Source organism: Triticum urartu, chromosome 4A, assembly GCF_056163025.1.
Source record: "Triticum urartu cultivar PI428250 chromosome 4A, HENAU_Tu73, whole genome shotgun sequence".
In the NCBI taxonomy this organism is placed as follows: domain Eukaryota; kingdom Viridiplantae; phylum Streptophyta; class Magnoliopsida; order Poales; family Poaceae; genus Triticum; species Triticum urartu.
Window position 1 is genome coordinate 173880808 of NC_141876.1, and position 12261 is coordinate 173893068.

Consider the following 12261-nt stretch of genomic DNA (forward strand, 5'->3'; position numbering starts at 1 on the left):
CATTACATTCATGTGCCACACATTCATTCCAATTGTTGGTGTTCATCCTTTTTCATTGTATTTCCATGTTAGTTTTATTTCCGCTCTCTTCTTGTGTGTTTGAAAAACTTTGAAAATCCAAAAACATTTCTCATTTCTTTTCGGTTTTTCTTTCTTGTTTAGTAGTTTGTAGTATTGAAAATAAAACCCCAAAAGATTTCTCATTCTTTTTTTATTTGTTGGGAGCTTTCCCGTGTAAGTAGTTATTCCCATTTTCGTTTTCTTCCCTTGTTAATTTGCTTTCTTAAAAAAACACCAAAAACATTTCAGTGTGTTTCTATGAATTTTTTTTTGTTTTGAGTTGTCGTAAGGAGAAGACCACGATGAAATTGTTGAGTGGCTCTCATATGCATTATGGTTGATCTAACAAAGAGTCCATATTACCTTGTCTTCTCCTTTAATAAAATGTTTGCAGATTCCAACTTAGTCCACGACACACTTGCACTATTATTATTTTCATATCATTCGGTTGTGCAAGTGAAAGACAATAATGACGATGATTTGATGAAGTGGCTGAGGTGAAGGAAAGCTGGTATGAACTCCTCTTGCTTTTGTTTTTGTAAATATGTTTGGCTCATCGTTATTGATTCAGATTATTATGAGTAAACATGTTTGTGATGATAATTAGAGATTATAGTTGCTCACGTCATGCTTAAATAGCTAGGAGTGGAAAATGATTTATCTTGAGTGTCAACATGCATTAAAATGATTATGATGTAGTATGATAGTATGGTATCTCCCTCTGAATGATTCGAGTGGCTTGACTTGGCACATGTTCACGCATGTAGTTGATTCAGAACCAACGTAGCCTCCACGATATTTATGTTCATCGTGTTTGATATCCTACTCACGCCCGTATTCGATGTTACTTATTCTGAATGCATGCTTATGACCGTATTCGCTCTCTGGTTGGTCGCTTCTCAATCCATTTGCTAGCATTCGCCTGTACTAAGCGGGAACACTGCTTGTGCATCCAAATCCTTAAACCCAAAGTTGTTCCAGACGAGTCCACTATATATACCTATATCTAGTATTACCCTGCCGTTCCAAGTAAATTTGCATGTGCCACCAAACATTCAAATAAGCATTTGTTTTGTGTGCCCGTACCGCTCATGGAGCGACAGGGGGTGGTCACTATCTTCCATGCTAAGCGGATTATTCTCACGATAAGTGTTTATTCACTTGTCCTTACACGAGAGGGGCTGGTATTCGGGATGCCCAGTCCCATGAACAAATCGCAAAATAATGAAACAAACTCCCCCAGAAAGTTGTTGGTATGGAGGGAACCCAAGGATTCGGCTAGTCATGGCTTGTGTTTGTTGGCTGAGGGGGAGTAAACTTTACATTTGTACTTGGGAACCGCTGCTAATGTGTTTAGCATGGAAGATATTGAGAACTCTCGATCGTGACCTTGATAGGAAAGGCATACCTCCCAAAATTATATCCATCTCTGTTTTAAGCTTTGAGTTCTGGCACCTCTGCAAATCTCTGCTTCCCTCTGCGAAGGGCCTATCCATTTACGTTTATGTTATTTTACGAATATTTTTGAGTCATCACCGTCGCATTTAAGCACCAGTTAGAGAGCACTATTGTCATTCTTATCCATTGAGTATAGTTAATGTTGAGTGTGACATGACTGGATCTCTTTTACCATGAATTACAATGTTTTGTCGTTTCTTGAACTTCAAAGGTGCTCTGCATTTATGTTTTGCGGTCTTAGAAAGGGCCAGCGAGATACCATGTTATCATATTATATCATGATTTTTTGACAAATTGTTGGCATCTGAGATATCTTATTATTGCTCGCTAGTTGGTTGTGTCATTGGTATGAGTAAATGTGAGACCTAAATGTTATCATGAACATGGTTGGTTCATAATCCTTGCTGAAAATTTGAACATTAGTTAGGCATGCTCACAACAACAAGAACAAAAAGTGTTTGTAAACATTTTTCTTTATCACTTTCAGTTTGTCAACTGAATTGCTTGAGGACAAGCAATGAGTTAAGCTTGAGGGAGTTGATGTGTTCCAAACGTATCTACTTTTCCAAACACTTTTGCTCTTGTTTTGGACTTTAATTTGCATGATTTGAATGGAACTAACCTGGACTAACGCTGTTTTTAACAGAATTGCCATGGTGTTGTTTTTGTGCAGAAATAAAAGTTCTCGGATTGAGCTGAAAATTTATGGAGAATATTCTCAGAATATATAAAAAATACTGGTGAAGAGAAATACCAGAGGGGGGCCACCAGGGCGCTACAAGCCCAGGGGCGAGCCCACCCCTATGGCGCGCCTAGCATGCTTGTGGGCCCCTGGCAGCTCCCGCAACCCTAACTCCAACTCCATAAGTACCTATTCGTCCAGAAAAATATTAGAGAGAAGGAATCATCATGTTTTACGATACGGAGCTGCCGCCACCTCCTGTTCTTCATCGGGAGGGCTAATCTGGAGTCCGTTCGGGACTGCGAAGAGGGGGATTCGACACCCGTCGTCATCATCCATCATCCTCCATCACCAATTTCATGATGCTCATCACCTTGCTAGATGGTGATTGTTGGATGAGATTTATCATTTAATCGAGTTAGTTTTGTTAGGGCTTGATCCCTAGTATCCACTATGTTCTGAGATTGATGTTTCTATGACTTTGCTATGCTTAATGCTTGTCACTAGGGCCCGAGTGTCATGATTTTATATCTGAACCCTTTATATTTTCACGAATATATTTGTGTTCTTGATCCTATCTTGCAAGTTGTATGCACCTATTACGTGTTATGGTCCGCATGTCCCAAAGTGACAATAATTAAGATTCTTTACGGTGATTACCGTAATTCGAGGAGTTCATGTATTCACTATGTGCTAATACTTTGTTCGGATTCTTTATTAAAAGGAGGCCTTAATATCCCTTATATTTCCTTATGAGCCCCGCTGCCATGGGAGGGTAGGACAAAAAATGTTGTGCAAGTTCTTATTATAAGCACGTATGACTATATACGAAATACATGTCTATATTACATTGATGAATTGGAGCTAGTTATGTGTCGCCCTAGGTTATGACTGTTACATGATGAATGTCATCCAACATAATTATCCATCACTGATCCAATGCGTACACTTTCGCATATTGATCTTTGTTAAGTTACATTCGCTGTTGCTGCTGTTACAATCACTATAAAACGGCTACCGTTATTGCTACCGTTGCTATTGCTACTGTTATCACTGCTATAAAACTATCATATTATTGTGCTACTGATCACTCTGTTGTAGATATTTAGTTTTCCAGGTGTAGTTGAATTGACAACTCAACTGCTACTACTTGCAAATATTATTTGGCTTCCCTTGTGTCGAATCAATAAATTAGGGTTGAATACTCTACCCTCGAAAACTATTGCGATCTCTTATACTTGTGGGCTATCACCACCAGCAGCGTGCTTTGTCGTGGTAGGGGACCGAGATGGCCTTGGTCTTTGGTGGCGTGGAGGAGCAGCGAAGGGGCGGGTATCTTTTTGTGGAGTCTTGCAAAACGACGGATCTTGTTTAACACAGAAATATGTCCACCTAGGTCACCTACGTTTTATGCAGAGCAGAGGATTCTTAGAGACATGCTTTGATGGATTGCTCAATGGCAAGAAGCGTTTGGAATTTATTTGAGAACGGGCTGGTAGAACAAATATGCCAAAACCAGGCTGCTAATATAAAGAGCTTGGTTTTTACTATGCATGAAACATTGTCCCACAACGATTTTATTCGCATGGTGCTTACTCTATGGGCAGTCCGGGGAGCAAGGAGGAAAGCCATCTATAGGGACATTTTTCATAGCCTCCTCTGGACACATTATTTTATAGTAGCTTTTCAAACAAATCTTCAGATTCTCGACACTTCGAGGGTGATCATCACATGTATGCCATCCTCAAGACCGACACAATGGCTCTCTTCGCCTGATGCATATGTAGCGAGAAGTTCGGATTTTGGTGTTGTTGCAGCGGTGTGACGTGACCATAATGGTGGCTACTTTGGGAGCTGTGGTGATTATTTTTATGGGCATTAAGCATCCTGGAACACTAGAAGTGTTGGCCATTCCAGAGGCCTTAGCTCTCGTCAAAGACCTAAATTTACAAAAGATTCATATTGCATCCGGCTACAAGATGGTGGTTGATGATATCAAGCAACAAAGCTCAGCCAATTATGGAGCTATTATACATGAGCACTCTAGGGTTTTTATCATGTGTAATTTTGTTCACGAGCTTAGGAGCTTGAATTTCGAGGCTCACAATCCAGCGACACATGCTTTACATTTAAGGGTTGACCATTATATTTGGTTAGGTCAACCCGGTGATTTTCTCTTCATCTTTGTAAACATTGTGACGACTTAATAGAAGCAGATTTGTCTAAAAAAGAAAAAAAAAGAAAAGAAAAGACAACACTAGTTATTTGGCTTCCATTTCTAGTTTTCTACCGGTGCTGCTACAGGGGAATTCGCTCGCCTTCCATTTCTAGTTTTCTACCCTCTTGGTCGCACGCGTCGTCCTCCCGGCCTCCACTCCACTCCCTCCTTTCCCGCCCACGCCGTCTTCCTCCTCTCTTCCCCCGTTTCCAGCTCCGGTCTAGCTAAAACCCTACCTACCACCAACCCAGTCGCCATGGCGCCGCAGACGCCTATCATACCCCCTGCCGCCTTGGACGGCGACGGCCTTCCTTCTGGAAACCCAACCCATTCTCCGCCGACCCTACCTTCGACATGGGCTTCCTCAAGGCAGCCTTCGACGGCGACCTCCGCCTCGTCAAGAGTAGGCACCTCCATACGCCGGCGATTCTTTTTCTCCATTTTCCGGTTCTTGTCTGTTTCCGTGCTGATTTTGGCGCCGATCCGTTTTACTACGTAGGCGGCGAGGGTGCTGGGAGGGGGGCGGAAGGCCGTCGCCTCGCCGAGAAGCTGGGGGCAGTGAGGGACGGCATATGCATAGGCTTACTGCACATGGCGGCCCTAGGCGGGAGCCTGCCCGTGTGCCGCTACCTGGTCGAGGACATCCGGCTGGATGTCGATGATGTAGGCCCGATGGGTGCGTCGCCTTCCTTCAAGCCCTTTCCTTTCCTTTCCTTTCCTTTCCGTAATAAGTAGGGAGTAGCTTTCGTCGATTAGAGAGTAGCTCTCGTTCATCCAGGTAGGTGTTTCCTTGGATGGGCTGATTTTGTTTCTGCTAAGCTTCTCTGCTCTGTTGTCCCTGACAGGCGAAACACCTTTGACCTGTGCGATTAGCCGTCAGAATGCGTACTTGGTGTGTTACTTTCTCGACCATGGTGCTGATACAGAGAAGCTCAACAGCGAGGGCTATACGCCTCTCCATTTTGCCACCAATCAAGGTAGCATGGATCTCTACGCATAAGTATCTACTACACATACTCATCTTTCCTAACTCTTCTTCATCTCCATGTGTACTGCGTTTGTGTGAGGAGCCATATATCAGTGAGACATCCAGTAATTTTTTCTGATTGGGTATTCTTTATAGTTGAAGGGCGTATAGGTATACACTATATGTAAAAAGTCCTTCCTTTCCCCCCTATACACATCACATTATGCAGAACAGAACTAGCTGGCCTTTTATGTTTCAATGCTATTGTCAATTTAGTTTAGCCAAGTCTCAAAAGTTTAAACTTGCAGTTGCGTCTGAATTCTGTGCACTCCATCAATTCCAGCTATTGACTATGTATTTCGTGGCCTTGATTTATGCCTTCTAAATTACAACCAAGGAGTTACAACAAAGTATCTATAGTTGAATAGTGATATACAATATCTTGCATTTTTCTACTTTGTATCCAGGATACGTTGACATAGTAGAGCTCTTACTCTCAAAAGGAGCTAACCCTGATGGACTAAGTCATGGTGGGACAGCACTGCATGTTGCTGCTAATAATGGGCATGATGATATTATTGTGAAGGTTTTGTTGGATCACCATGCAGATGTAAGCGCCACTCTCATATTTTCCTTTTTTACAAACTAGTTTCCTTAGAATGGTTAAGTCCACAGTAATAGTTATTTCATTTGTTTCCCTATCCAGCAACTTTTTCCTATCTGTATTTATTTCATGTCACTGGCTCTTGTGTGTTACACCTGTATTTTTCAGTTTTCATTCCTTCTAATTTAATCTCACCTGCTCCAGTTTTCAAACATAGTCTCAATATATAGTATCTTGTCTTGGTAACATGAGTGAAATTGCTGCTCTTTGTCCAATTCAGTTTCTCGAATATACACATCGACCTGTAGTCTCCTTTTCAGTGCTGAATTGTCTTGTTTTATTGCAATGGTCCCACCAGTGTCCAGGTGGAGTCCAGAGACTTGAGTGTAACATGCTCTCTGTTTCTCCAGCATACACATAATCCAACTATAAAATGTACACAGTGCTTTTAGTTTCTACTGTTCTTGCTTGACATAGCCTGGCAAGTTGAAGTTTAACATGCTTGACTTTTAAGTTCGACCTTTGTCGTTTGTCTGGCCATTGACTTTACTGAGCTGGAGACTCATTCTTTTGATCTTCCTTTCTTTCGTTTGAATTTTTGGGGAATGGTCAGAGGTACTTCTCCCAGACGGATTAATAGGATTAATATCACCTTTTCATAAATAACTTAGAATATTGTCTCCTCTGAGGATCATGTGCTTGGAGTAATCAAGCAGGACATGCTGTTGGCTCACTCGCGTATCTCCTGGAGCACATTTGGGGAAAACGAGCCTGATCCAGAGTCTGATTAGCTGTAATTTTAAGTTTGTTTTGAGGGCCACTGGGAGCCATGATCCCTTTCTCTGTAACTCAACTATACTTGCTTCTCTTCTGAAATGCATCGGCAATACAACTTCCATTTTCCTCAAAAAATAGATAACATGAGAGGCTAATTCATTTAATTTGCGATGTTTGTACATGCTAATTATGTTAATTTACTCACAATGACATTTTTTTAATATATATACAGATTCAGCTGCAGTTCTTCAGCCCTTATTTAAATTTTATGCTGACTGTAGTTATATGGAATTTCTAATTTCTGCATCTCCCAACAGCATAAGATAGCTTTGAGTGGTACTGATTCTACAGCTCTTGTTATTGCTACTGCCGCGTGCTCACTAAAATGTGTGAAGCTCCTGCTTGAGGTATGTCATCTTCTCACATCAACTTACAGGTTACTGTGCTAATGTGAAAAGAAAGGGTTATATTACTTAGTTTCTGTAATTTTCCTAAAATGGTTATGACAATGATGAATTGCAATTTGTATGTTTGTTCTTGTGAAGTATATAACCTGTCATCTTTTGTTAGGCTGGTGCTGATGTGGATGGTATTGGTAAAGATACACCCTTAATAATTGCTGCCCTTGCTGGCTCGACTGACATCATTAAGTGCTTAGTTCTGGCTGGTGCAGATGCTAATGATATTGACAGTGTAAGCTCTTTTTTTTACCTTACTGCTACATGGATGCTCTCGTCCAAACTTAGCAGGACATATTCTAATACACGGTTCGTTTAGCAGGTCATTGCTAAACATATTACTGGTTTTTCATCTTCAGTTTGTAAACTTTAAAACAAATGTCTTGATGAATTCTATTTTGTGCATTTTTGGTCCATTTAGATTTACCATAACAGCGAAGCTACATTTTAAATTCAAGACTTTATTCTGTTTGATTATTTGGAGAAGCATGTAATGGCTCTAGGCTATCTACTACTCCCTCCGTCCCATAATGTAAGATGTTTTTCAACACTACACTAGCGTCAAAAAGCGTCTTACATTATGGGACGGAGGGAGTAAGTAGGAAGAACTTACCTTGGAGTTCCAACTTTGACCAATTTCGAACTTACAAAGAACATTGGATTGTTGGATGAAATATATAAGTTACCGTCATCAGTTTGAGAAAAAAATGAAGGTGCGATTGCAAAATCAGCAGGAGTTACTTCTTATCTTATTCATCCTGGAAATTGTTGGGAACTTGGGATAGTATATAATGTAACAATTCGGTATTAGTATAAATGTTGTTCTTGACAGATCATGTTAACTAAGCGCCAGATTTATCCTAATCTCTAGAATGTATTTAAGTTTATACCATGTCTGCTCAATGGTTGTCTACATACCTTGCATGCTCTCGGCCGCTTCGGCAGTTTATTTTGTCAAATATCAAGTGAAGTTAATCTTGCTTGTTGTCTTGGCAGTATGGGCACACTCCTATAGAAATTGCTGCACGTTCTGGTATGCGTGAACATGTCAAAATTCTATTTCCCGTCACTTCTCGTATTCCTAAAGTACGTGACTGGAGTGTTGATGGAATCATTGGTAATGTAAAATCAGTGCCCTCATCAAAGGTATAATTATAAAACATCACTACCATATTTATATTAATGGTTTGAGTGTGCATGCTTGATTGCTGGCTGTGAGATTTCCTGAATTTGGGGTTTCTTCAATTCATTGTCTTAACTTGAAAAAACAGCTTGAAACCGTGCACTTGACTGGCCCTTCTGTATGTAATGAATTATGATTAGTGGCTGAGAATTAGATTGATCGTGAATTTCAAGTATGCCAGTTGTCTTGCTGCAATGGGTTAGCTATGAGCCGGTAAGCAAAAATGTGTCACATGTATTGCATGCCAACTCATTTCGGAGCAATAAGATTTAGTTGAAATGATTCTAAATGTATTTAACTTACCTGTTCTGTTAAACTGGTCAACTCGATATTCCTTATCATGTGACTTTTTGATGGCACATCACACTTTAATCTTTTACGTGTTAATTCTGTGGCATGCAACATGGATTGTGGTTTATTATCATGCCTAGGTGTTTTGAACTCTTGTGAAGTTTAAATTTTTGTAAGTATGAACCTAGCCAGGATTAACCCCAGTGTTGATTTTGGCCCAATTTGGGTCGAGATGTGCATTTAAGATTCTAAATTATAATAAAGTACAGGGAATTGGCCAAGTGAAAATATTAGTTTTTAATGATGAGATTGTGGTCTTGTGGGATTTCTGTAGCGGTAGCCTTAGCATATCCCAACTTGCTTTGGAGTAAAGGCTTCATTGTTTTTGTTGTGGATTCTGTAGTGGATGGAAGATGCGGTAATCAGTAATGTTGTTTAATACCTCACTCCAAAGACCACAATCAGTATATGTATATCTGAAACAAAAGAGACTACCGAGTTCTATCAGTGATATTGATAGTTAGGCCAGTAGAAACATGTGGAAATGAAATGAATCAAACAATTCTTCAACTGCTGACACTGACTTTTAATATTATTTTATCTGGGAGACAGGAGGTTCAACATTTGAGTAAAAATATTCATGGCCATTTCGCAAGAGATAGAACTATTGAGTATGAGGAGATTATTATTTTTTCTACTGAGCATGTGGGAAGGGATTACATGTGATACTGCATTCGAGTAAAAATATTCATGGCCATTTCGCAAGTGATAGAACTATTGAGTATATTCAGGAGATTTTTTTTTCTACTGAGCATGTGGGAAGGGATTACATGTGATACTGAATCTTTATTTCATTTGACTGCTCTCAATGTTTCAGAAAACTATGCTTGCTAGTGCAAAATCTAAAGCACATGAGGCATTCAAGAATGGGAAACATCTTATTGCAGCAAGAATTTATGGAGAGGTACATTCTTGCATCTTGCTTGTTCTAGTTTATGGACTCATTGACTGCTTAGGACAAGTTGAAAGACTATAGTGCATTTTAGTTTTGTTTTTCTGTTCCTTCCATGGAATGGCATGTGTGATGGAAACTATGCTCTCTGTGCGCTTTGCAGATGTGCTAATGCTGTGAACTAGTTAGAGATTGCTCCTCTAAGCCCTTCCTGTCACGTTGTTATTTTTGTAATCTCTTAGGATGCATTTTTTTTATTGATGACGCAGTTGGATCAGTGGTAGAACAGATCATACATTGCATGTAAATTCAATTCATCATTGTGGACATAGGCCACACAGCAGCACATACGTGTAGGGGAAATAGAATTTGACACTGGACACATGAGACCAATACTAGCGGCTGGGCATGAAGGAAGAAGTTGATACCACAATGAAGTCCAGGAAGAATAATAGAATTGTTTCGGAGTTGGTTTATGTTAAGATATATACCTATCAACCAACTATCCCAAAAGACCGATCTGATAGGGAGAGGAGATATATAATACTCCCTCCGTTCCCAAATATAAGTCTTTCTAGAGATTCCAACAAGTGACTACATACGGAGCAAAATGAATGAATCTACACTCTAAAATATGTCTACATACATCCGTATGTTGTTGTCCATTTGAAATGTTTAAAAAGACTTATATTTACGAACGGAGGGAGTATACCTAACGTATGCATGGCATGGGTGAGCGGATATCCTTTTTGACGGAAAACAGCTAGATGCTGATTCTCATTGATGAAGAAAGAGGTTTTTTTTTGCAAGGAAAAAGAGAATTCATTCATCAAACGACGGCCAAGTCTGCATTACATAGGTTAGGTACCTCGTCCGGTCCTGACCGAAGCCACACTGCAGTGCGCTTCTGTATTCTACCATAGTTTGCTAAAAAGTGGCTAACAACATTTTGTTCCCGCCTAACATGCTTGAATATGAACTCCCTATTATCCTGACGAAGTAACGATTTAATCTCCTGGACCATCATCATATATGTTGATCTGTTGTCTCTCTGATCAGTGGTCATCTTAATAAGCTCTGAGCAATCTGATTGGATAACGATTGGCAAAGATGACCACTGGATGGCTAAGGAGACGCCTTCCACACAAGCTGCTAATTCAGATTGCAACGGCATTGCACAGTGTTGTAACTCATGGCAGGAGGAGTATATAATTGCACCACGTTCATCTCTAAGCACCATGCCAGCTCCTGTTGTGTTGTCCACTTCCGAAAAAGAACCATCAATGCTCAACGCCACCCAGCCCGCTGGCGGAGGCTCCCACGCAAGCTTCTTCCGCTCCCAGCGCACATGTAATAACGGGCTGTTCTTACTTAGTTGACCGGCTCCCATTTTACCTTTGACATGATCAGCATAAGGGCTGGCTTGTACGACTAGCAGTGAGGTAATATAACTGGAGAGAAACCGGATCGACACCTTGATGGGTGGCGGACGTTTGTTGTGGACGATCTCGTTGTGCACATGCCAGCATCTCCATAGTGTCATCAGCGTACACAAGCGCCCTTCCTCTGACAGCTCCGCCAACACCTGGAGGAGCCAATCCGTCCCTGTGTTCACTAGCCTCCGGACGTCTGGAATATCCCATTGTTTTGCCATTGCTCGCCACAGCTCGACTGCTAGTGGGCACCTACATAGGCATGAAATATGTCCTCCGGTTCGGTAGCACACAATGGGCACAGATTAGAGACTTCAAGTTTACGACGGTGCTTATTAGTCCAAGTGGGTAAACAATCAGTAGCCACATGCCAAGCAAACACACGCACCTTCGGAGAAGCAGGGCACCTCCATAATAAAGCCCAGACGGCTCGTCGCCCGTCCGGTGCCCTGCTCGCCGCAACTGAAGATTGACGAAGACGATCATCGAGAGCCAACCGATACGCGCTCCGGACAGAGAAAATACCATTCCGTTCGGGTTCCCATGCCAGGACATCCGCACCAAGCCGAGGCGAAGTGTGAATTTTGATTATCTGATTAATATCCGCAGGTAAAAAATATTGATGGAGGAGGTCAAGGTGCCAACCACCCCTCTCATCCAGAAGCTCAGAAACTCGCCTCAACCTGCAGCGTCCCTGTTTCGTGATTGGTTTACCATAAATTGGTATCCATCGATCTCTCCATATACGTATGGACTGTCCGTTGCCAACTCTCCAGATGACACCACACTTTATAAGTTCCAGTCCATGCACTATCGATTGCCACGTTGGTGAAGTACTACTAGGGAACACCGTGTCCTCAAGATTACCTGATGGAAAGTACTTGGCCTTCAATACTTGAGAGCATAGACTGTCCGGGAAATTCAGAATACGCCATGCCTGACGTGCTAGCAAAGCTTGATTGAACAGACGGAACTCCCTGAATCCCATTCCACCGTGTGACTTGGGTTGAATCAATTTCTCCCATGCTCGCCAGTGCGTTTTCCGTCTTCCCTTTTCTGCTCCCCACCAAAAATTCCGAACCATCCGCATGAGGTCATCGCATGTTGATACTGGAAGCCTGAATACACTCATCAAATAAGTTGGCAGGGCTTGAGCAATGGATTTGATAAGAACTTCT

At 41.3% G+C, this 12261-nt stretch overlaps 1 protein-coding gene across 1 annotated transcript; it reads left to right on the forward strand.

The window, feature by feature from the left end:
• Positions 1-4558: 4558 nt before the first annotated feature.
• On the forward strand, positions 4559-10377 carry LOC125551332 (uncharacterized). Its single transcript, XM_048714523.2, has 8 exons — positions 4559-4821; positions 4918-5094; positions 5264-5395; positions 5853-5995; positions 7084-7173; positions 7337-7459; positions 8221-8370; positions 9576-10377. The coding sequence occupies exons 1-8, from the start codon at positions 4773-4775 to the stop codon at positions 9732-9734; spliced, it is 1023 nt and encodes a 340-aa protein (XP_048570480.2). The 5' UTR covers positions 4559-4772; the 3' UTR covers positions 9735-10377.
• The last annotated feature ends 1884 nt before the right edge of the window (positions 10378-12261 follow it).

What these genes read in the sequence shown, in the direction of transcription:
- LOC125551332 (XM_048714523.2), top strand. Translation starts at nt 4,773, where the DNA reads ATGGGCTTCCTCAAGGCAGCCTTCGACGGCGACCTCCGCCTCGTCAAG. An exon ending in CCATTTTGCCACCAATCAAG is followed by an intron (nt 5,396 to 5,852) that starts GTAGCATGGATC and finishes CTTTGTATCCAG; the next exon opens with GATACGTTGACATAGTAGAG. An exon ending in GTGTGAAGCTCCTGCTTGAG is followed by an intron (nt 7,174 to 7,336) that starts GTATGTCATCTT and finishes ATCTTTTGTTAG; the next exon opens with GCTGGTGCTGATGTGGATGG.